This window comes from Maylandia zebra, linkage group LG7 (assembly GCF_041146795.1).
Source record: "Maylandia zebra isolate NMK-2024a linkage group LG7, Mzebra_GT3a, whole genome shotgun sequence".
Classification (NCBI taxonomy): Eukaryota; Metazoa; Chordata; class Actinopteri; order Cichliformes; family Cichlidae; genus Maylandia; species Maylandia zebra.
The window spans coordinates 50,258,712-50,284,378 of NC_135173.1; the positions used below are offsets into that span (position 1 = coordinate 50,258,712).

The 25,667-nt window shown below is 43.0% G+C and overlaps 1 protein-coding gene across 5 annotated transcripts in view; it reads right to left on the reverse strand.

The window, feature by feature from the left end:
* Positions 1-1,372: 1,372 nt before the first annotated feature.
* The window catches only part of ccbe1 (collagen and calcium binding EGF domains 1), a 47,453-nt gene continuing 23,158 nt past the window's right edge, over positions 1,373-25,667 (reverse strand). For 4 of the 5 annotated variants that reach the window (XM_076886594.1, XM_004549662.2, XM_076886595.1 and 1 more), the window contains 9 exons: positions 21,851-21,903; positions 21,541-21,675; positions 21,159-21,296; positions 15,121-15,230; positions 13,991-14,096; positions 13,278-13,417; positions 4,265-4,300; positions 2,152-2,187; positions 1,373-1,897 (listed from right to left, as the gene is read on the reverse strand). In XM_076886594.1, coding sequence (XP_076742709.1) covers positions 1,637-1,897; positions 2,152-2,187; positions 4,265-4,300; positions 13,278-13,417; positions 13,991-14,096; positions 15,121-15,230; positions 21,159-21,296; positions 21,541-21,675; positions 21,851-21,903 — 1,015 coding nt within the window. In that variant the 3' untranslated portion in view covers positions 1,373-1,636. The remainder of the gene's footprint in view (positions 1,898-2,151; positions 2,188-4,264; positions 4,301-13,277; positions 13,418-13,990; positions 14,097-15,120; positions 15,231-21,158; positions 21,297-21,540; positions 21,676-21,850; positions 21,904-25,667) is intronic. The other variant, XM_004549663.2, reaches the window with a different exon arrangement.

A 25,667-nucleotide genomic window follows, 5' to 3' on the forward strand; every position in this document is an offset into this window, starting at 1 on the left:
TGATGTAAAATGAATAGAAGTCAATTACTGTATATAGTAACTATTAAGTCTAATATACCCTAGTAAGCTATAGTACTTTTTCCTTTGGGAAGGTACCATCTGTGCAGTCTGCAATTTTGTTGAAGAAAGATGTTGAATCTATTTAATATTTCTTGAAAAATAATTGATTTCTGTGCATTTTTTTTTCACACTGCATCAAATTAAGGTTGATTACGTCGATTAAGCATCATGAGGTGGAGCGTGAGGGGTGGTTCCCTATTTTTTTATTTTTGTTGTTGCTGGGAGTTGGAACCCTATTAGTTAGGTTGCTTAATATTTATGCTAAGTACTCTTTAAAATACCAGAATAGGGAGGATGGTGTAGGTTTAAGTTTATTAGATTGATCAGTATTGCTGAACTATGAAATATTTTTTTTTTGCATACAGGTATAACAGAATAGCTTTAGTGTAGTTGTTGTTTTGAACTTGAGTATGAACTTATACAAAATGCAGCAAGATATTTAAAAAACAGTTTTGTTGATTAAAAAACACTATATCGGATTCATATCGGTATCGGCAGATATCCAAATTTATGATATCGGTATCGGACATAAAAAAGTGGTATCGTGCCATCTCTAGTCTGGTGTCCATGGCAGGAGATATAATTCAGTTTTAAGAAGTTTACTTTAAAATTATCAAGTTACAGGCTATGGTTAGGCACCAGAAGGCAGCTCTGGTGCCTAACGCAGCCCTCCAACTAACACCTCAGCGCGCAGCGTCACTGCGTATATCAAAGGAAGCTCTGATAACAAATATGCATCTGTTTTTTGTTTTTGTAAAAACTAGAAATAAATTATGAAAAAACAAAACTGTTCTCACCTTGGAGCTCTTACAGGTAGCAAAACATTACAAAACAAGAACCACTGTGACAGCGCAAACCTCCACCAAGACAGCTCACTCTCTGGGCAGTATTCACTTTTAAGGGAATATTTGGTATGTATTCATTTCGTCTTCATCAGAACAAAGTTTTATGAGAATTCATTCAAAACTACACAGAAAAAATGGCACCTCCTTGACAGAAGTCAAAAACTGTAGGAACGCTGTATTAGATAAGGTGCGGTGTCATTTCAGCGACATTTGAAACTTACCGATAATCCACAGTTGCAGCTCTGATCACAGCTGGTACTACAGCAGTATTTCCAAACTTTCTTTGAATCATTACTTTTGGTAAAACAAAGTTTTAAAAATGACAATGGGTCATGCAATAGATGAGACTCAATGCACTAAGGTTAAAAAGTAAAATTCTATATTTTGCTGCTTTAATTCTTCCTGCAAGCACAAAAATGATGCAACACATGCCGATTGTTTACAGTTAAAGAGAAAAAAAACCCCTGTTTTTATGAGAGACTTCTTTAATGTGCTATAAAGGAACAGTAGGTTTCTGAAAATATGCAATAAAAAAGCATGCGTTGGCACAGTCTACTCATTTTTGTTAAAAAATAGATGAAATTTTGTATATCATACAAAAATAGACAATCTGTAATCAAACAGCATAAAATATGTTCTTTTTTTAAGAAGTTAAATAAGAAGGCAGATCATTTCAATATTCACACCAAAGACAATGTATTTTTTGTACTTTTTCATTCATTCCATTTTGTTCACTCTGTTCTCTCTCGTGTTGGTTTCCTCTTCCTGTTCCTCTTCGGCCCTGCGCCTGTTCGAGGCGGCGCTTCCTTAGAGTCCTCACCCGAGCCCATATCTAAAGGGTCCTGGTTTTGTCTCCCGCTGTCAGGGACTGTGGGAAAGTCCTCCTCTAGAGAGTGCATAGGTCGACCGTACACCTTGCTCTGCAGGTCTGCGATGTCATTTCGGATGTCTGCCATCAGCAGAAGCAGGAAATCAAAGGATCCTGGAGGGCCCTGGGTTTGACCAAAGAGATACAGAAAAACTGATTTAGAAATTTAGATTTTTAGCTTATTTGTGGATATAAATATAATTATTACACAAGAGTTTATTGCATCAAGGCCACTGGATGCTTGGACATGATGATAATGAATACTTTCCATGAGATACCATTTAATTTCCCAGCCATGCTGTAGTTTAACTACACTTTTCTATTTGATAGTAACGAGTTACAGTAATGTGGCCTTGGTATAGATAGCCTTAGTCTTACTGGTGGTCCAACAGGCCCAGGAGCTCCTCTGTCCCCCTGAGGAAACAAAACAAATATTTAGCTAAGATGAATTACACTGAAGGAAAATGCATGAGAGGAATTCATGATATTCTGCTACGGGAACTTTCACAAACTGGAAAACTGAGTTCAGGATGAAAGTAAACACGATTGCTTCATGGATTAAAAAAGGAATAAATGGGAGCACATTATATCAAAGAAGCATGTACTGTGTTGTTATACTGTATATATTTGCTAAAAGAGCAATGCAGCTTTCATCAACTCTGTGTAAAGTTTGAAACATAAACTATCTAAATGTCACCCTAAAGCTCATGCTCAAAATGTGAGAATACAAAGTGTGGCTCTCCATAGAGTTTAGTGTAAAATCTTCTTTTCTAGCTTTAGATAACAAATACATTTCTAAGCAAAAAAGTAAAATTAGCCCCTTTAGTAAGCTGGATCCTTTACAGCTTGACTGTGAATTATCATGGCAGCCTGGTGATTTACAGTAGCACATACACATTAAGCTGACTACCCTGTTAGCCATGCTCAGGGTCACAAGGGGGCTGGGAGTGTTTTGGCAGATGGTTTGGATTTGTTACTCTGAGAGACATATTACCATAACCCTCCAATCTATCCGCACAAACATCCCAGCTGCACTGAAAAGAACACCAAGGTACTGTGTCAATAAGGCAGATGCACCTAAGTCTTTCCATGCGTTCAATCTACAAGCCAAGCAAACAGAGTTACAAGGTCCAATTTAACATGAGAATCTCTGAAGCTTTCATACCTTGCTCTTGTAAGTGATTTATTTTTCTTTTAAATAAACACAACCACCCTGGTGTCCAATCACGGGCACTGTTAAGTCTCATAATGTTTCAAGGTTTCTGCATATTAGCTCCTTTAACTACTTCACCTGGCTGCTCTCAGTCTAAATTCATTCTGACATCCTGAAGGTTCAGGATCAAGTCCCCAGTGAAACTAAAAAAGAAAATCTTACCTCACTCACTCACTGCACCACCGACCTGCTGTACTTATCACAGGCTAGGGCCAAATCAAAGATAGAGAGAGAGCTCTGTTCTATTTTTAAAAAGCTTTTTCTTTGAGGCTAATCTTAGTAACAACTGCCACAGTCACAAGTGATGTTCATACATTATTTTGCCATATAAAAACCATCATCATCTAAATGAGAGCGAACCACTGTCAAACTCAACTACAACACGGTGCAGCAAAGTGGCAGAGCAAGAGCTTCTGGTTATAGATATTGTAAAAAAGAGCAAGAGGCATATTGTTTAATGCAAAGATGTGAAAAATGCACAAAATAAATCTCACAGTAACTAGGATGAAATCTGCATTGTGCCCACTTAATCTCAGACTTAACCATCTGTCAGAGCCTTCTTTTTTTAACCCTTTGTCTTAGGCTTCAGAAGAACGCAAAGCAGAGAAAAGCATTCCTGTTAGCCCTTTAAAATAACATCTCCAGCTGGCCAATGTGAATAAATCCAGGTGATTCCAAACAACCAAAACAGCCCAGAGGTATCTATAGTGTTCACATTGGTGGTCAATGACATTTCTGTGCTGAAGTCACGGGCTCAAGTCTGACTTGAGAAATTTCTTTCCAAGTGAGCAAAATCCTGACCCTCTCTGTAAGAATATGTAACGCATGTTTCAAGCATCGACCAAAGCTTGTGTTCATGTTGTACACAAAACTGTGAAAACTGCCTATAAACTTGTAGCAACTTGCAGTTAAGTAATCCCCTCATGTGCCCGCGCAGCACCCAGGTGAGGATTAACAAGTATTCTGGCACCTGCCTTGTGCTTTTCATCCTGAACAAATCTGGAGAGGGGGGGAACAATTTAGCTATTGAGAAATTTACTTTGATTGATATGATTTTGGCAAATCTATACAGCCGGTGCTTTCTGCACTCACCGCACCGACTTCTTTTTTAAAATAGGATGCAATATGTCAATGGTGATGACTCCTCCTGCTCCCTAAGGGATCAATGTGATGGGCAATTCTACTCTTGTCTATAGTAATTGCCTTGTAGAGGAAATTTATACTTTAAAATTCCCCAAAATGAAGATTTCTGGTTGACTAAATAGCATCTGAACTCACCTTTAGACCGTCTTTTCCTGGTGCTCCTGGAGGCCCCTGTTCAATACAAAAAGTAGTTCAGATATATTTGATTTTTAAACATATTTTAGTCACTTTTGTTTCAAACTCCAAAGGTATGAAATTATATTTACTGCTTTAAAGTATTGTTCTGTGGCGGCTTGTTGAATTCAGTATATTCCCAGAAACAGTTTACCCAAAGCCCCTCAAAATACAAAACTACTTTATTATGCTACATCAAGTGAGAGTACCCACGATTAACTCTGTTCCTGCCTCCAGGCCATTTCTGAGTAACTTCAAACTGACAACACAGAGTGCTTTGATCTCTTTCATGGGATAATAATCTTTGTATAGGGAGTAGCGCCAATATTCAGATCACTAAAAACCTTCTGAGTCACGCATTCATCACCTCTGAAATCCAGACATGAAGTCAAACACACATGGCCTGGTGACCAAACCAAACCTAACTGCACCTAGAGTTTAACCAGGTTGTTGTGCGATGAGAGGACAACATCCTTTCAGTAGGAGATCATCAGCATGTGTACTGATGAAATGTATAAATAAGATTAAAAAAAACGCATCCACGCTCAAACACAAAGCAACAGGTCATCTTCTAAAAAACACTGCTCTACAGCTCTTGTTTTGGCTTTAAGCAGCTTGTGATGTGATTGATGGTAGGTGATGATAGTCTGATTTATCAGTGAGAAGATTGCATAAATACAAGAGCTTTAAAAAAGTAGAAAATATGTCTTGATAGCCACATCCTGCACATTCTTGATTCCAGTCCCACACTTTAACATGTAGGGTTGACACTTGCAGGAAAGACTTGGCACGGCACAAAAACAGCAAGCCAAAGAAAGCAACCGAAGCTGTTGTCCTGCCATTTCCACGTGTTATCCTTATCCACCTCGCAAGAATGAGGGTCTTTAAAAGGGTGCATGACGGGATGTATTTTGTGTCTTTCTCAGGGGGGTTTCCTGTCAATGCAGTTACACTAAATTATCTGATAATATAATAATTTAGTGAATCATTAAAATGAAAAAAGAGATTTTCAAGATTGTATTGCTTTTCATATTAAAACAGCCATTCTTCTATGTGTCACAAAGTAAAATTATAAGATAAAAATAATAATAAATAGAGGTAACTGGTGTAAGAGTGGTGCTATACATCAACTTATTCATAGGTCACAATCAGGACACAAACTTTCTGATTTTTATATTCTCCATTTGACATGAAGAATAAGACTGTTACGTGCCAAGGGGTGTGGCTTTGCTTTTGTGCTCTGTTTTGTGTTCTGTTTATCTTTCAGGCGTCAGGCCTCCTCTGATTGGCCAGTTCGAAGTTGATTGGCAGGTGTCTATTGGCTGGTCTGGGCTCAGTTGGCCAATCACACTCCAAGGAACACTACAAATGAGCCGCTCCCTGGCCAGCTGGGGCTGCTGGCTTCTGCTTTGACAAACATTTGCGAACAGGCTTCTTTATGTTGTGTGTGGTGGGAGGCTGGACAGGTAAGCCGGGGTACCCTATACATTGGTTGTAGATTTTACTCTGTTAGTCACACTAGGTTATGCGGTTGATGCCACCCTTGTAGGTTTTCACTGACTTTTATCGAGTAGCTAGGTAGGCCTTTTGTTTTGCACTTTTCTTTCAGTTAGGCTAGGCCCTGGAAGCTACTGACCTCTTTTTGTTTTATTACTTTCTTTGATTTGGATCAACCGCCCAGTCCTCCTCCCCCCCACCTCTTCTCTGTTGTTAAGATTGACTGTCCAACCATTAAATTCTGCCTGATACCTAACTGCTCTGTGGTCTTCCTCCTTCATTGATTGTGGTTGTCCAGTGTTGCTGTCCCCTGCCTGCCTTTGCCCCCGCCGTGGTGGGGGGGGGACGTAACACAAATGGGGGCTCGTCCGGGATCGTTGTATGCGGTGGACAACCTATATTAATGAGGAGGGTGCCGTGATTTTAGGGTGTCTACGTTTCATAGTATCAGCCGGAGATGAGTTTTGACCTGCTTGATTTTGTTAGTCAGCCTAGCGTTGATAAGATTGACTTATGTCGCAAAGACGACCTGTTGAGTATTGCTGCCCAGTATAACCTTTCTGTACCAAAGTATGGAGTGAAGAAGGAGATTAAGCAGGCTTTGTTGGAGGGATTAATCGAGTTGGGTATTTTAATCAGCCCTGTTACAGCTGGGGTGCCTTCTCAGGACCCTTTAGCTCCCCCTGGAGCCTCTGCTGATCCAGCTTCTCCAGAGAGAACTGATGAGCAAGCGCTGCCTGCTACACCTCCGGGTGCCCAAGTTAACTCGGATGCGGCTCCCCAAACTCTGCCTCGCTTTAAGCCTTTCACTCCAGAATCCCAAACGTCTAGCAGTGATGCAAAGCTTAAGGTTCGCTTACTGCGTTTACAGCTAGAGGCACAAGAGAAGGATAAGGTGCGTAAAGCAGATTATGATCTCCGGCTGGAGGTCCGTAGGCTGGAGATAGAAGCTGAAAAAGAAGTCAGGTTAAAGCAGCTTGAAGTAGAAGCACTGAGGGTGTCATGGTCCTGCGACCATGACTCAGTGACTTTATGTTTATGTTCTTTATTGTTATTACTTTCATTATTATTCATGGCTGTTTTGGGATGGTTTGTGTTTGGGATTTTAGACACTGGGTTCTGGGTTTGTGCTCCCTCTGTTGGTCCCTGGTGTTAGTGTTCCCCTGTCTCGTCAGGTTAATCAGGTCCAGCTGTTTCCCCCACCTGTGTGTGATTTCCCAGTGTCTCTTCGTGTACTTATAGTGTGTGATTTCCTCTGCTCCTCGTCGCGTCATCTGTGTTCATACCCGGTGAATCCCCTGCGTGCTCTCCCTGCTGTTCTCCCTTCATGTTCAGGTTTGTCAATAAATCACCTTCACATCTGAGTAAGTGCTGCATCTGAGTCCTCCTTTCCACTCTTCACACGGCCGCTGCCCCGGACCGTGACAGTACGACGCGACCACAACATGGACCCAGCAGCGCTTAACCCGTCCAGGGAGCTACGGGAAAATCTCATCGATGCCACACAGGAGCTCATCGACCGGTGGCTGGAAAACCCGGGTGGCACGTCCCAGCGCGCTATAGAGAGGCGGCTACAGCGTCTGGTGACCGGTCTCCCATGGCTTCTGGGCTCGCTTTGTTCGTGGGAGCGGGAGTTCCTCCTTTTGGACCTCGGACTTCACCCCCCGTCTGCTTTTACTTTCGAGCAGCCCGAGGCGGTGAGCGAGCGACATGTTCTGGCTTCCCCAGATTCCGGGACTCTGTTTTCTGGGGCTATTCAGAGCGGGATGAGAGACAGTGTAGATAGCTTACCTACCTTCGTGGTAACGGATCCTTCGCAAGTGGGCGTCTACAAACCCTCTGTAAAACCGAGAGACTGTTTCTCTGCCGCTCCTTCTGAGCCAGGACTTTATCACCATTCTCCGGCTCAGTTCTGTGTCCAGCCACAAGCTCCCAGGTCTGTGGCTCAACCGTTAGCCTCCCTAAGGGCTCAATTACCCGTTCTGCCGCCGCTCCAGTTAGCCACTCAGCCACCACCACCGCTAGCATCGCTACAGCCCACAGTTCCGGTAATGGCTGAGCCACAATTTTCACACTGTTTTTCCACCGCTGTTTCTGGGCAGGGAGACAAACTGTTTCGCTACGGACCTGTTCCTCAAAAGCTGGCAACATTAGAGACGGTTGCTCACTCCGGGGCTTCCCCAGAGGCTGGGTTACTGCCCTCAGCTTACTCTGGACCCCTGGAGGCCAAGATGCCAGCTGTGAACTGTACCGGGCTGTCACTGCCTGAGCAGGGTCAGTGCTCTGCGCAGCTGCAGCCCTCCGTACGTGCGCCAGAGGCCCACGTGCCTACTGGTTTTGTTTCATGTGTGCCAGAGGCCCACGTGCCTCCTAGTTTTGTTTCGTGTGTGCCAGAGGCCCACGTGCCTCCTAGTTTTGTTTTGTGTGTGCCCGCTGGTTCTGCGGCTGTTTTCGCTGGGGGGCCCGAGGAGCCCGTCCAGCCTCCTGCTTCGCCTGCTGGGGGGCCCGAGGAGCCCGTCCAGCCTCCTGCTTCGCCTGCTGGGGGGCCCGAGGAGCCCGTCTGGCCTCATGCCACACTGACTGCCACGTCGGCTGGGGGGCCCGAGGAGCCCGTCCGGCCTCATGCCACACCGGCTGCCACGTCGGCTGGTCCCTCCGTCCTGGGCCCCCTGCCGCCCGCCCGGATCTGGTGGTGTGTTTCTGTGGCTGTCGGGGGCCAGCCCTTGAGGGGGGGGTACTGTCATGGTCCTGCGACCATGACTCAGTGACTTTATGTTTATGTTCTTTATTGTTATTACTTTCATTATTATTCATGGCTGTTTTGGGATGGTTTGTGTTTGGGATTTTAGACACTGGGTTCTGGGTTTGTGCTCCCTCTGTTGGTCCCTGGTGTTAGTGTTCCCCTGTCTCGTCAGGTTAATCAGGTCCAGCTGTTTCCCCCACCTGTGTGTGATTTCCCAGTGTCTCTTCGTGTACTTATAGTGTGTGATTTCCTCTGCTCCTCGTCGCGTCGTCTGTGTTCATACCCGGTGAATCCCCTGCGTGCTCTCCCTGCTGTTCTCCCTTCATGTTCAGGTTTGTCAATAAATCACCTTCACATCTGAGTAAGTGCTGCATCTGAGTCCTCCTTTCCACTCTTCACACGGCCGCTGCCCCGGACCGTGACAGTGGGTGTCATCAGGACAGAAAACAGATGCCACTAAAGAAATCCCGAAAGTCTCCCCGGAAAGTTTTAACGTTAGCAAACATATTGCCCTAGTACCTACCTTTCGTGAGACTGAGGTAGATTCGTACTTCAACGCTTTTGAAAAGGTGGCTACTGCTCTGAAATGGCCAAGAGACATGTGGCCCATATTACTTCAGTGTAAATTAGTGGGCAAAGCTCAGGAGGTAGTAGCTTCACTTTCGCTAGAGCAAAGCATGAAATACGACGTGTTGAAGGAAACAATTGTACGTGCCTACGAACTGGTACCTGAAGCCTACAGGCAGAAATTTAGGAACCATAAGAAGTCCAGCAGTCAAACATATGTGGAGTTTGCACATGAAAAAGGGGCTCTTTTTGATAAATGGTGCGCTGCTAACGGAGTTGGGGATGAGTATGAGTCGCTGCGTGAGTTAATGTTACTGGAGGATTTTAAAAATTCATTACCTGAGAGGCTCATAATGTTCTTAAATGAACAGAAGGTGATGTCAATGTCCAAAGCAGCTGTGTTGGCCGATGAGTTTGTGTTAACTCATAAGAATATTTTTACCCCTGTTTCCCATCCAGATAGGCCCACAACCTTGCGCTCAGCACGGCTTGAGTCTAGTTGCTCTGCTGCGAGGCCAGTGAGGGTGCCCTCGCCTCCCCACGGTGAGCGTGAATGCTTTTATTGCCACAAGAGGGGTCATCTCATTGCAGAATGTCAGGCATTAAAGCGTAAACAGTAACTATCCTCACAACCAAAAGGGGTGGGACTGATTAAAGCCACAGAGAATGGGAGGGCATTTCAACCGAACACTAACCACCCTGACCCCTGTTTCAAACCATTCATTCTAGAGGGAGTGGTTTCGCTGACTGGGAATCCAAAAGATCAACAACCAGTAAAAATACTGAGAGATACAGGGGCCTCTCAGTTCATCATTAGAGAAAACGTCTTACCGTTTTCTGAGTCGTCGTTTTGCCAGTCCAGTGTTATTGTCCAGGGAGTAGAACTCGGATTTGTATCTGCCCCTTTGCACACTATTCACATTCAGTCAACATTAGTCAGCGGAGTTGTTAAAGTGGCTATTCGTTCTGCGTTGCCCATACCAGGCATTGACTTCATCCTAGGTAATGACCTTGCTGGAGGTAAGGTCACACCCATTCCTGAGGTGTTAGACAGACCCGAGCTGAGCCGGGATTCTGACCCAGCCCAAGACCAGCCTGCCATTTTTCCAGCTTGTGTAGTTACGAGGGCCCAGACAAAAAAGTATGGTCCTGACTTGGCCGATTCCTTCATGAGGTCAGATCCCGTTGGTGACGTGATTAACTTTACCTCTGGATCTAAGGTTCAGGCCACAGTTCCACCTGCTGACAAAACACAACCAGTTCTGGATTTGCCAGTCTCCCGAGAGGAGTTCATTATTGCACAGAAAAATTATGTAACCCTGTCCAAGTGTCATTCCTCCACTCTCAGTCAACAGGATGCCAAAAGGAAAAAGCTGGCTTACTTCTCTGACGAAGGTCTTCTGATGCGCAGATGGACAAGTGAGGTCTCGGAAGATGCAGACTGGTCTGCAGTTTATCAAGTGGTTGTACCTACTGCTTATCGTACCCAGGTACTGTCCTTAGCACATGACCATCCATGGTCAGGACATTTGGGGGTTAATAAAACATACACCAGAATTCTGAAACATTTTTTCTGGCCCGGACTGAAATCTGATGTTGTTCAATACTGCCGTACTTGCCATGTATGCCAAATGACCGGCAAGCCAAACCAAGTAATCCCCCCAGCTCCTCTCTGTCCTATCCCAGTAGTAGAGGAGCCATTTCAAAAAGTGATTGTTGACTGTGTGGGGCCTCTACCTAAAGCTAAAACTGGAAACCAGTTTCTTTTGACTGTCATGTGCGTTTCAACCAGGTTTCCCGAGGCAATCCCACTACGGAGAATAACAGCTCAGATTGTTGTCAAAGCACTGTTGAGATTCTTTTCAACCTTTGGTCTGCCTAAGGTTGTGCAAACAGACCAAGGCACTAACTTTAAGTCTAGAGTGTTTGCCCAAGCCCTGAAAACATTAGGCATTGAACACATAACCTCGAGTTCTTACCATCCTGAAAGTCAGGGGGCACTAGAGAGGTTTCATCAGACTTTGAAGTCTATGTTAAGGAAACACTGTTATAGTTCCCAACGGGACTGGGATGAAAGTGTTCCACTTGTTTTATTTGCCTGTCGGGAAGCAACCCAAGAATCTCTGGGATTTAGTCCCAGTGAACTTGTGTTTGGGCGTGAGATGAGGGGTCCTTTGAAGGTTTTTAAAGAAAGGCTAGCTACACCAGTTGACAACGCCAAAAGCCTTCCAGAGTACGTCAAGACACTGAATGACAGGTTGAAGAGGGCTTATTCCTTAACCAGGAAGGTATTAGCCACGTCACAAGCGAAAATGAAGAGACACTTTGATCAGCGGGCTGTTGACCGTTCATTTCTGCCAGGTGACAGAGTGCTCCTTCTCCTTCCGGTGCCCGGCTCCTCTCTCTCCGTTAGGTTCTCTGGTCCTTATGTTGTAGAGAGAAAACTCAGCAAGACTAACTACATTATTCAGACCCCAGATCGCAGACGTCCCACTCGGGTGTGTCATGTCAACATGATGAAGCTGTACAACTCTCGTGAACCTTCAGCTGTGCCATCTGTGGCTACGTTTCCGATGGCTTCGGTGACCAAGGTGGAGATTACTCCAGATGAAGATGGGTTGGTGTTACGGGGTGCTGAGCCTCAAAGTGCTCGACTAGGTAATTCTGTGATATTGTCGACCCTAACACAATACCTGTCCCACCTTCCTGCTGAACAGAGTAATGATATTATAACACTCATATCGGGATTCCCATCTCTGTTCAGTGATATCCCGTCTCAAACCTCTGTCATAAAACATGATGTGGTGCTGACTAACCCTACACCAATCAAACAGCGCGCTTATCGGGTTAGTCCTGCAAAGAGGGAGATCATAAAACAGGAAGTTGAGTATCTTCTTCAGAATGGATTTGCAGTGCCAAGCTCCAGCTCTTGGAGTTCACCATGTCTCTTAGACACAAAAAAAGATGGAAGCCCAAGATTCTGTACCGACTTCCGAAAGGTGAACTCTGTCACTGTACCGGATGCACATCCCTTACCTCTTATCGATGACTGCATTGATGAAATCGGGCCTGCAAAATACATCACTAAACTCGATATGTTAAAAGGGTATTGGCAAGTGCCTTTGACACAGCAAGCATCTGACATTTCAGCTTTTGTCACTCCTGACCACTTTCTGCAGTATACGGTTATGCCTTTTGGCATGTGCAATGCCCCTGCAACATTTCAGAGACTGGTTAATAAAGTGTTGGGAAACATCCCCAACTGCAGAGCCTACTTGGATGACATCGTTGTGTATAGCAGTGACTGGTCAACCCACATGGCTACATTGAAAGAAGTCTTCATTAGCCTAGAAAATGCATCTCTCACTTTGAACCTTGCCAAATGTGATTTTGCCAGAGGCAGTGTCCTCTACCTTGGCCAGCAAGTTGGTCTAGGAAAAGTGCGCCCTGCAGATGCCAAAGTCACTGCGATTAGAGAGTTCCCCCAACCAACCACCAGGAGAGAACTGCGGCGGTTCCTTGGGATGACAGGATATTACCGACGATTTTGTAAGAATTTCTCTTCTGTTGCTGCCCCCCTCACTGACTTAACCAGCCCCTCAAAGCCGTTTATTTGGTCTGAGAGTTGCCAGCAGGCTTTCGAAAGCCTTAAGGGCTTACTTTGTTGCACCCCTGTTTTGTCTGCTCCTAACTTCTCTTTACCATTCAAACTGGAAATAGATGCCAGCGCAGTTGGGGCGGGAGCGGTGCTTCTCCAGGAGGATACCCAGGGCATTGACCATCCTGTAAGTTACTTCTCTCGGAAGTTTGACAAACACCAGCTCAGGTATTCTACCATTGAAAAGGAGACCCTTGCTTTGTTGTGGGCCTTGCAACATTCTGAAGTCTATACAGAGTCAGGTCAGAGGTCAGTCCAAGTATTCACAGATCACAACCCTTTAGTTTTCCTCTCCAAGATGTATAATCACAACCAGCGGCTTATGCGTTGGTCACTGATTATTCAGAATTATACCCTACGCCGTGGTGGTGGTGGGGGGGGGGACGTAACAAAGACAAATTGGATATAAAATGCTGCGAGGCTGTTTGTTTCATCCAAGACGAACGTTAGTTTTTCTTGTTAAATTCTGCGTAAATTTTTAATTGTAAAACAGGGATTTAATAACTGACCACAGGTCCCCGAGGGCCTCGTTTGATGTGGTACAGGTCGGGTGTTGGTCCAATGGGTCCCATTAAGCCTCTGGTGCCAGGTGGTCCAGGGGGCCCCGTCTGTCCTGAAATTCCTGGAGGGCCTTCTGGTCCTGGATCTCCTGAAGTATTACACACTGATATGAGTGGGTAGGAAACAACTGAAGAGATTACACACACAGACTCTGCATAATAGATGCTTCTTAGCTGTACTAGAGAGATTTCAATGTTAAGATGATGCCAACAATGCCTATATTATATGAGGAAAACCTGCACTGTGTGCTAACATTGTTTAAAAGAGGGATGACCACAAAAACACCCTGAAGTTTGGATTTTAGCTTTTCAGAGGTTTACAATTTGAGGTTACCTATAGTTTGCAGTTAAATATGGTACAAATATTAATTCTCTATTAACAGGTCAAAATTAAAAGTTGTCCAATGCTTTGAATTGTGAAAACTAAATACTCTTGTATTTTATTGATTATTATTGATTAATGCATTTTTACCATGCTGTAAAAAGTGCATTACCCCAGTGTGGGCTTAAACCTACTAATAGCATAAGTGCTGTCAGTAATATTTTCATGTAAGGTGTGCCTAAATGCATCTAGCCTATCAGTACTTCCAACATTTTGCTTAACGTCATGACTTCTTCATAGAGGCTGGTGTTCTCCCGTAGAAACTGAGGCTGTGTCTTACCTGGGAGTCCAGGGGAACCTGGAGGCCCTGGTAAAGACATAGGTGATAGGAGTTTTTCACTCGTCATCTGCTCAGGGATGCCAGCACTGTTTGACAGCAAAGCCATCTTAGAGGAGTTACGAAAGAAAAAGAAGAAATGGTTGAATAACACTGTAAATGCCATGGAAAGTTAACTAAAAATTGCTGAATTAATTAAGCCCTTTTTTAAGCTGATTTGGAAGTTATAAGATAAGATAGGATAAGATAACCTTTATTAGTCCCACACGTGGGAAATTTGTTTTGTCACAGCAGGAAGTGGACAGTGTATATAAAACATACAAATATCTGACTGTACAATTATGCATTTAGTTTTAAAAACAGTTTTACATACAATGACTCATAAAAGCCTGCAATGTCAAACAGGAAATGAAACTTTCACACTGGAGGGCCAACATAAACTAAAATTAAGCTAAAATTTTATTCTCTGCCAAAGATTAAAGTTGATCATCTATCTGCACCACAGTATAAGCAGTAACCCAGCCAGATGGAAGGCCAGGCAACCCCTCTGCATTATTCAGCATGACCAGGAGCTTTCCTGCTCCTGTATACTAAGTAGCATCCTTGAGGAAAAAGTTATCTTTGATCTGAGTAGAACATCATGTGGAGCTGGTGACCCCTGGGGGTAATACCTTAAAGACCTCACCATGCTGCCAGGGCTGACAAATCAGAATTCATGCAAGACGCAGAAGCATCTGTCCATGCTGGCGCGCGCGCGCACACACACACACACACACACACACACACACACACACACACACACACACACACACACAGAAAGGTTGTGGTTCACCTGCTGATCAGTAAAAATTATACAAGACTTTAGCCTGTGACCTTGGGTACAGGTGTTCAAACTGAGGGTTCCTAACCTTTCCATGATATGAATAAATGAAATCTTTACTTACTTTTTTCTGAAACTTTAAAGAACATCTACATTTTTATGTTTATTTTATTAAACAAAAACAGTTTTTTGAGTTCCACAATGAAAACTAACATACTGCTGTCATGCACATGTGTAGCTCAGTTTGCAAGATTTGTGATATTTCTGTTGAGTTTGTGGGTGAAATGGACCAATCCAATGCGCACTTTTTTACCTTCTGTTTAAGCTGTAGGACAGACATCTTAATTTGGTAGAAATCATCACACGTGGCTGAGCAGGTTCCAGTATTCATGACATTATCAGACTTCTCAAAGAGATGTACTGCTGGGAAATGGGAAAATGTTTATGTTAACATAATGCTTTTCTTAGAAAACTGTCCGGAAAACAGACTTTACTGAAGAAGCTACATCTGGCTGCTCCCTTATTCAACAAGGATCACCACAGTGGGAAGCTCCACATTTTTGATTTGGCAGATATTTATGTTGGATTCTCTTCTTGACGTAGCCCCCAAAGGGAATTGTGTCTCTTCCTGGGACCGAACCACGTATCTTTCACTTGCTTGTCATAAAGTGTAAACCAAAAGCTATGCTTTGGGAAAGTTAACCTAAAGCGTATGATTCAGAGCTGTGTTAAATTGACCACATAAAGGGAAACCACAATTGTTATTACTGTCAGGTTACATTAAATCTGTCGCCAAAACAGTCTAATAATTTAAATAGTGTTGTTATGTTCAGCAGTGCTGCCTTCGTAACTGTTCGATGGGTTTCTGATAAGCTGTGTGAGCAGAGTGAGGGATGAGTGGCTTATGTTCTGAAGGCAAAAGCAGCAAAACAGTTATTTAGTCTTATAGTTCTGTTTGTGCTTTAGTCTTTTCAGAAACAGGTATTAAAACCTGAAATGAGGAAACTATTCATGAACCAGTTCTGACTTTATTCTGATCTGATTTGTACAACCGGATAGTGACTGCTTTCTTTGTGTGATGAATATAAGATTGAGCAGTTTTGTTCTCGCAAACACTCTCTTTTTTAATAACTGGGGAAAAGCAAATCCACTAGCGAAAAGGTACATTAACCATTGTGGGTGATTTACTGAACTAAAGTTGGCAGGGGGCTGTAAAAAATGAGTCAGTCGCTGGAAAGTGCAGAATTAAAATGAGTTCAGAGTTAACAATGTGATTTAATAACATATTGTTACAACTGAAAATAACTACATGTCTTTTTTTCTTACTTTCCTTTCCACTTTTTCAGCTTTTTGCTCGTTCGTCCAGATTTAAACGATAATATCTTTTTCTTTTTTTTGCCTGTCCCGTTTGGCTCTTTTGCCATCAGAATTATTGTCTAAAGGCCCAACGGATTTACTTTACCAAATGGACCATCCCAGCCTTGCCGTAATGGTCTATTTGATTCACCTTTTTTTTTATTGTTTATTTTATTTTCACTTGCTGAATACGGGACAGATTTGACTGGGGAAAAGAAAGGGGAGAAAGAAAGAGGGAAAGAAAAACAGTGGGGAAAAGGAAATGTGATAAAGGGCAAACAACAAAAACCAACAAAATAAGCAGACAAAAAATACATATATCAATCACCTCGGGTCCGTTCTTCGTACCTCGCTAAGTAAGTTAGCTGGATTTGATTGTTGACGATTTCGCGTGATCTTGGATCGTTCGGTTCTCCGAAGCTCATCCGGGACTTGCTGTCATAGCAACAGATCCGTAAGCGTAGACCTGCTCGGGAGCAGGTTTACTTTATGTAAACAGGATTAGATCGCGGCCACGCAGGTATGTCCGCTTCATTTATACGAAAGCAACAGCGATATTTCACCACTGTTTTACCATAAATAAATATTATCAATGTAACTAAAGATAATGCAGCACTTGATCCATTTATTGATTTCACACAGATACATACAGGTCATTTCCTAAAAAAAGGGAAATGTACTATTAATCATCTTATTACATGTATGTGATTATTACAGATGTAATTCATATTTTAGAGTAGTAATTGGAAATTACTTCGTGTAATCAAGATGGGAGACCACGGCTATAAAAGCGAAGGTGGATTTGGGAAGTCTGTCGCAGTCATATCCTGTCCGTTTACGCGAGCCACCCATTGCGGAAGGTGCAAGATTGATAAGGAGAGTTTTCAGAATTCAGCGTATATTGCGGGATAGACAGGATCCTTTAGCTCAGCGCGACAGTGTGCTCATAGAGAGATATCGATTTTCCCGTGAGGGTATTATTTACTTAACCAACTTGTTGATGAGGGGGTGCAGGACCACCACCTGTCTTTTTATGCTCTGCCCTTTTCTTGGTTGCTGTTATAAACAAACAGATTATTTCAGGGTCTCTTTTCAAGAGACTAAAAGCAATATAAGTGATAAATATTACCATTCTGTAGAATATTCTTATATTTCACTTTTACTTGTTCCCACTGATCAAGCACACACATCCATACATATGCAATAATACTAAGTGCAATAATCCTTTCTGTCATCGTTGTATTTTTACTCAGTTGTATATAGTATTTGTATTTGTATTCTATTTTTATCTTATTGTATATTTATTTTATTTTATTCTACTGTATATAGTATTTTATTTTATTCTATTCTGTACAGTTGTGTACTGTATTTATTCTTATTGTATTCTAATTTTTGCCTCATAACTTTTGCACTGTCCACTTCCTGCTGTGACAAAACAAATTTCCCACGTGTGGGACTAATAAAGGTTATCTTATCTTATCTTATCTTATGTTCTAGTGGGTCCTGTTGTGGCTCTAATGTGAAAGAGGATATAATGTAATATAATATAATATGATATAATATAATATAATATAATAAATTTACCCTACCGCCTACTGGTGTTGGCCAGAGGGGCCGATGGCGCGATATGGCAGCCTGGCTTCTGTCAGTCTGCCCCAGGGCAGCTGTGGCTACAACCGTAGCTGCCTCCACCAGTGTGTGAATGTGAGAGTGAATGAATAGTGGCATTGTAAAGCACTTTGGGTGCCTTGAAAAGCGCTATATCAATCCAATCCATTATTATTGTTATTATTATTAAATTACTTACGAGTTTAATTTGTCAGCAACTTTCTGCCAGCCCTCTCTCCTTGCTTTTGCAGCCTTTGCAGTGTTCCCTTGCGTTTTAATTAAACTCTGAAACTCCTGAAATCCCTCACTCAAGAGTTCTTGCTCTGCTGCCGAAAAATACTGAGCGCACTCCTTCGACATTTTCGCCGACCAATCAGAGGGTTGCCGATCAATGTTTCTACTATCGATGCATAGCCCCTGTTAAGCCACCCAGTGATCTCACATTACTTCATCCAGCTATACTAATCGTCAACAACAGGTGTGTTCGAAGAACCGGAATAGCGAGCTCAAAGTTAGCGCGATGATTTGATCTTGGATGTAGTAAGCGAGGTACGAAGAACGGACCCCTGGATCACCTGTTGAGAAAGAAAAAAGAAAACAAGCAGAAGAAAAAAAAGAGAAACATAATAAACAACATCATGATGATCTACACTCAACAAAAATATAAACGCAACACCTTTGTTACTTCTCCCATTCCCCATGGGATGGATGTAGAGACCTAAAATTCATTCCAGATACACAATATAACCATCCCTCCCAAACAGTGGTCACAAATCAGTCCAAATGTGTGGTAGTGGGCACATCTGCTATATTGAGATAATCCATCCCACCTCACAGGTGTGCCACATCAGGATGCTGATCTGACATCATGAGTAGTGCACAGGTGTACCTCAGACTGCCCACAACAAAAGGCCACCCTGGAATGTGCAGTTTTTTGCGCTATTGGGGGTCTGGGGACCCAGAACCGGTCAGTATCTGGTGTGACCACCATTTGCCTCATGCAGTGCAACACATCGTCGCATGGAGTCTATCAGATTGTCAATTGTGGCCTGTGGAATGTTGGTCCATTCCACTTCAATGGCTGTGCGAGGTTGTTGGATATTCGTGGGAACTGGTACACGCTGTCGTATACGCCGGTCAAGCACATCCCGAACATGCTCAATGGGTGACATGTCCGGTGAGTATGCTGGCCATGCAAGAACTGGGACATTCTCAGCTGCCATCTGCCCTGAACAATGTGAACCATGATTCATCCGTGAAGCGCACACCTCTCCAACGTGCCAGACGCCATCGAATGTGAGCATTTGCCCACACAAGTCTGTTACGGCGACGAGCTGGAGTCAGGTCAAGACCCCGATGAGGACGGCAGGCATGCAGTTGAGCGTCCCTGAGATGGTTTCTGACAGTTTGTGCAGAAATTGTTTGGTTGTGCAAACCAATTGTTCCAGCAGCTGTCTGGGTGGCTGGTCTCAGACGATCTTGGAGGTGAACCTGCTGGATGTGGAGGTCCTGGGCTGGTGTGGTTACACGAGGTCTGCGGTTGTGAGGCCGGTTGGATGTGCTGCCATATTCTCTGAAACGCCTGTGGAGACGGCTTATGGTTGAGAAATGAACATTCAATGCACGGGCGACAGATCTGGTTGACATTCCTGCTGTCAGCATGCCAATTGCACGCTCCCTCATTGCTTGTGGCATCTGTGGCATTTTGCTGTGAGACAAAACTGCACATTCCAGGGTGGCCTTTTGTTGTGGGCAGTCTGAGGTACACCTGTGCACTACTCATGATGTCAGATCAGCATCCTGATGTGGCACACCTGTGAGGTGGGATGGATTATCTCAATATAGCAGATGTGCCCACTACCACACATTTGGACTGATTTGTGACCACTGTTTGGGAGGGATGGTTATATTGTGTATCTGGAATGAATTTTAGGTCTCTACGTCCATCCCATGGGGAATGGGAGCAGTAACAAAGGTGTTGCGTTTATATTTTTGTTGAGTGTATGTGAATATAACAGTAAATACTAAATATTAAACATTATTGTGCAGCACGTAAGATCGACAGTGCACAGTGTGCTTTGAGGTAGGAGCCAAAAAGGGTGTAGTTTGTGTGTGTGAGCTCCCGTGTGTACACCTGTGAGCATGGACGCGCTTGTATAAAAAGGTTCCTTCATGTAAAGATCTGTTAGAGGGTGTGGGGGGGCCACAGCCCCGTCCTCCAGGGCATGAAGCAGGTATGGAGGAGATCAAGACTCCAGACATCCAGAGGCCCTCAGAGCACAAGAGACCAAGGAAGACCAACAGAGGGGCAGCTGCACGATATCCCAGAAAGAGCTGAGGAGAACCCCAGATGAGGGGTCACTCAGCAGCCGCGGAGCAGAAGCCAGGGGGGGTTGCAGTGCCAAGAGGCCGGGGGCACCCCACCCCCGAAGTGGCCCGAGTGAGCCCCAGGCTCCAAGCCCCGACAAGCAGCCACCAGGAGTGAGCCGGTGTGTACCTGGACGCCCACCCCCGGACACAAAGAACCACCAACGCACCGATGTTTGAGGGCGTCTGCCACTGGCAGGGGGAGTGGTGGGGAGAGATAGGCCTCCATACCTTGGAGGACCTGGGATGTCCCTAGAGAGGTGGCGTCTGATACCCAACCTGACATATAGACACAGACATACAGGCACACACAGATACAGACATCCATTCCCACCCTCATGCTCTCATATGCAATACATAAAACGATAATATCTAATCAATAAACTTGCACATACCTCACATTCCTATGGAAACAAAGCCCATAAAAAGCACACTGTAGCTCTTCTAGTTTGGTCTCGAGCCTGTGGTTGAATGGTGAAACTGTCTGGATATTATTTTCCCCCACTATATTACAAAACAGCGGGACATAAAGTGGCAGCATGATGTATACCGCAGTTTCTCATTCTCCAGCTTTTTGCTGAACTATAGTATGCAATGGAAGATGAACACAAGGGAGGAAGTAACAAATCTTTAGCACTTTACTGCTTCATTGCAACTGAATCTGAGGCAAAATAAGAAAAAAATGTTTTTTTATCGCCTAGAACATTTGAGCTTTCTTCAAATACACCCAGCAAATCAGGAAAGATCAGGAGTCAAAGGGGCAGCAGCACGTTGAGGAGACAGAACCATTCTGACATGCACAAGGGTCGAAGATGTCTAATGACTCCCAGGTGTCTGTGTTTTGCAGTACCCCCCCTCTTCCTCCGCCTCCCTCTCTCGCTCACATACACCAATAACAAGCTGTCAGCTTCACGTCACAGTCAGAGGTGCCCTTGAATAAAGACAAAATGTCAGTCTCTTTATTCAAGGGCACGTCTGACTGTGAGGTGACCTTGGCTGAAGAGAAAATGTCAATCTCACCTCTCTCCCCCTTGGTGCATGTTTTCCCATCTTCTTCCAGGAAGTAGCCTTTCTCACACTCACACCTGTAGCTCCCCACAGAGTTAATGCAGATCTGAGAGCATGCAGTCATGTTTTTGTCTGCGCATTCATTGATGTCTGCATCATGCGGTGACAAGAGGGAGATAAAAGAAAGACAAAGTGTCACTTCGGGTCACTTAGGTTTTACTGACAAGCACAACCTCATGATAATTTAAAGAAATATATATAAAAAATATTCATCGTAAGGTATTTTGTCTTTGTACAAAAGGAGCACAGGCTTCTTTTAAATGACCGTTAAGATCAAATAATCAAACATTATTTTAAAAGATGACACTGATTAATATGTATGTGGTGTACCCACCCAGACAATAGGGCTTCTCTCGCCTTCTGTGACGCTCACGGTCATAGCGATAGCCGGGGTAACAGGTACACACCACTCTGCCGAAATGATCGGTACACTGCTGCTCACAGGGGGCGCCGGCGCATACGTCATAGTCTGGACATAAATGAAGCGCTTTGTCAGTATGAGCAAGAAAACAGAAACTGAGCATCTCAGATCCATCTACCATTAAGTTTTTATTATTACATATTATAAGACTAAAGACTGGATGGGTTTGGGAAGAATTCCCAAAATAATCAGAGAAGCACAGGAGAGATATCCAGTTTCATACCTTCAGGAATGCACTGGCCCAGAACAAACTTAAAGCCCTTGCAACACTTCTTTCTGTAAAATATCAAAGGAACATGTGCATAAGAAGACAAATTCACTACTTTAATACCAAAGGTGTATTTACATAAAATATACAGTACTGTGAGAATATACAGAAATGAGCTCCTCTTTTTCTCTTTGTATTTTGCTTCCAAGGAACCAGACTTACAATTCTTTTAAGTGATCTTGAGCAACACTTCTTCAGGTCGAAAAATGCTTTTCCGCTCATGTTCAGTCCACTCCTTGTACCCGAACATTTTCAGAGGAATGTTTTCGGTGTGTTAAGCCTAACACTGACCTATGAATAATTAAAGTATTACAAAAGGCCCCTAACATACAGGGATGAACCAATGTTTTCTCTACAGATAACAAAAATATTAACAAAGAACAACATTTAAACTGTACCTTTGGGCACTTTAGCAACCTGTCCCAAAAGATATAATTTGTCCCTTTCCTTAGCTGAATCGACAACAAATGCCAAAGATAGCACAGTCTGACGGGTATAAAATACTGTAGTACTTCAGCACCAATAAAACAATTACTTAAATGGAATGCTTATTGACCCTTTAACACTGACCTATGAATCACTGAAACATAAAAAAGGCTCTTAACTTACAGGATGAACCAGTGTTGTTTTTACACATAACAGAAAACTTAGCAAAGAGCCAATTTCAAATTGTATCTTTGTTACTAGTCTGTTGTAAGAACACATAATTTGTTTCCATTTCTTTAGCTGATTGAATCCATGAAACTCCCAAAGATAACACAGTTTGACAGACATACAATAGTATTTTTTGCACAATCAAGTTGATTCCCAAAGAGCTATTAGCTGAAACGCTGCCATATTGTAGCATAATGTACAGTGTGGACTTAAAAAAGTGGACAACTGGAGAACAAAGGAAGATGTGGCAGGCCTTAAAAATGATCTACAGCAGATGAACAGTATCTAAAAGTCATGTCCTTAAGAAATAGGAAAAAATCCAGAAAACACATGACACAGGTCCTGAGAGACACGTCAGGTCCTTCAGTTGATCCATCTACTGTTGACTAAAGCCTCATTAGAAATGGTCTCAGTGTAAGGGTGGCTGTTGAGAACCCATTCCCCCAGGGAGATGGGGAGAAAAGGCTGAGGTATGCCAAATTACCCAAGAACTAGACTGAAAATCATCGGTAACAGGTCTGATGGAAAGATGGATCCAAGTGTAAGATTTCTGGGTCATAAATATATGGAAGACATCAGGAAAGAGGTAAAACAGTCATTTTCTATAGCCATCTGCTTGGCACTCTGTCATGTTTAGGACTGCAACAGCGATCTTGTGAATGCTGATGGAACGTGTTGACAACACTATTTAAAAGCATCTGATTGGCGACACCTTCATTTTTCAGCAAAATTATCCCAAACACACTGCCAGTGCAGTAAAAGCATACCTGGAAAAAAACACACACAAGGAGCACTGTCAGTCATTGATTAGCCTCCTCAGAGCACAGGCCTCAGACTTATTACAGCAATGTGGGATCATCTTGACAGAGAATGAAACAAAAAGGCAGCCAACATCCAAAGGAGACATTTGAATGTCCTTTAAGAAGCTGGGAGAACTATTCCTGAAGACTGCTTAAAGAAATTAGAAGAAAGCTCGCTAAGAGACTTCAGGCTGTGTTGAAGAATGAAGGTGGTCATACCAAACACTGACTTTCAAGCTTTTAAGAAAAGTAAAAACTAAACTGTTCCAATATTTCAGGCTGTTTATATGAACGTGTTTGAAGAAATCTAAAACTAATTTTGTTATGCACGCACATGCACACATAACCACACACACATAACCACACACACATAACCACACACACACACACACACACACACACACAAACAGCTGTAGGCAGATCTCGTTGCTGTGTCTGTTTCTGCATGTTTGCTCAGGTCTAATTACACTTCTTTGAATTTCAACATAATTCAGAGGACTGTAAGTTGACTATGGTAGTTTTTTATTTTAAAAAAACATTTGTGACTCTTCAGGTTTCCACAGGAGGAAATTAACCCGCAAAAACCAGATTTGAACCCTTACCTCAAACTTAACATTTTAACTCATGCACAAGTGATTATCATACAAAAGGAACACTCACCACTCAAGAGATTCTTAATGGGGAAAGAGCAGGCCATGTGTAACGCATCTATGTATAAATTCAAATATGGTGCACTGATGTATTTTTCACTGAGTACATATGATTTGCTGGGTTGTTGAATTGAGTGCAGTGATTCTGAACATCAGAGAGAGGGGTTTTAGCACATAAATGAGGTACTGGTCAGTTCCTGAAATCAGTCAAGATGACCACCATTGTTGATCTGCATAGTATGAAACATACTGACTGAGGAACAGATCTATGCATGTACCACACACACACACACACACACACACACACACACACACACACACACACACACACACACACACACACACACACACACACACTGGACGCTGTCACAGAAGCGCTGATTAAGACAACTGGCAACTTCAAGAGCTGCTACTCTTATTAATCTTTCCTTGTCATATTTGTACTGTAAATCAGTTTGTAAAGCAGGTATGAAATTATTGTACAGAAAACATATACAGCAGATCTGTGCACATCTGTCTTTCAATTTATGTTGATTGCATCCCAGCATACTGAATGTTGGGAGAAGCTTGGATTTAGACACCCCGAGAGAGTAGATCTGAGGATGGCTTCCTGCGTGACCCAATATCGCATGTCGTAATAACATCCCCCTGAGGGCAGAAGGCACTTATAGCAAATAACCAGCTTAGCAAAATAACCAGGGTTAGCTGAACAATCATGAGAAAACAAACATCTATGTCCGTCTCCAAAGGATCACGAAAGAGGCAACAGCATCCCATGGAAACTGGATCCCAAGCTGTGTTCAAGTTCATTTTTACTGAGCTGCATCTTTTGTTTTATTAAATTAGCATCCAGGGAAATGCTGATTATCTCTATCATTTTATACCTCGCCGTACTGTCTCTCATTATATTATTAAATAAACATGTGTAATTGCACTGGTATTTGGTTTCCTTGCTGATAAAAAAGCACTTTAAACACAACTAAGTATTATCTGACATTTTCCATTTTTACAAATTGGCTAAATGTAAATTACTGATTTATTATGACACCACTTGGTTAAACATTTGTATTTTGACATGTGTGGACACAAAAACTAAGAGATAAAGGGTGATGGTAAAGACATGACCTGTCTAAAAGTTAAAACAACATGCTTTGTAAAGACATGGGATGATAGATGCTTGGGTTTAAGGTTGGTGCACTAAGGCTATAAAATACCCTCAAACTATCCACATGATTTATTTCCTGATTGTGAAAAATCTGCCACAACTCCTTAATGGAAGTCCTCAGAGATAAATGGATAATACATGACAACAAAAAATGTACATGCCATATAGTGAAGTACATGCTCAAAAACGAATGCACTGTGTTGATATTACTGCTCATTTCTGTCAAATTCCTACATTGTGTAGTGGTTAGGGTTGTAGCTAGTGTTTGTAGTCTACACAAGTGTAACACTGAAGCGCTGAAGTGCTGGGATTAAGTGTGATGACGGATACCTTAACTGTTATAAATGCAGCATGTACCAAGACAACTCCTGATTCACCAAAAACTATTTAGCAATTTACCTCTGCTCCTCTAACACTGTTTAATAGCAGAAAATGCTCTTATCCTAATCACGCTCCACACTTGGGGAGAGTCAGGGATCACGACATGAATGCTTCTTTGCTCT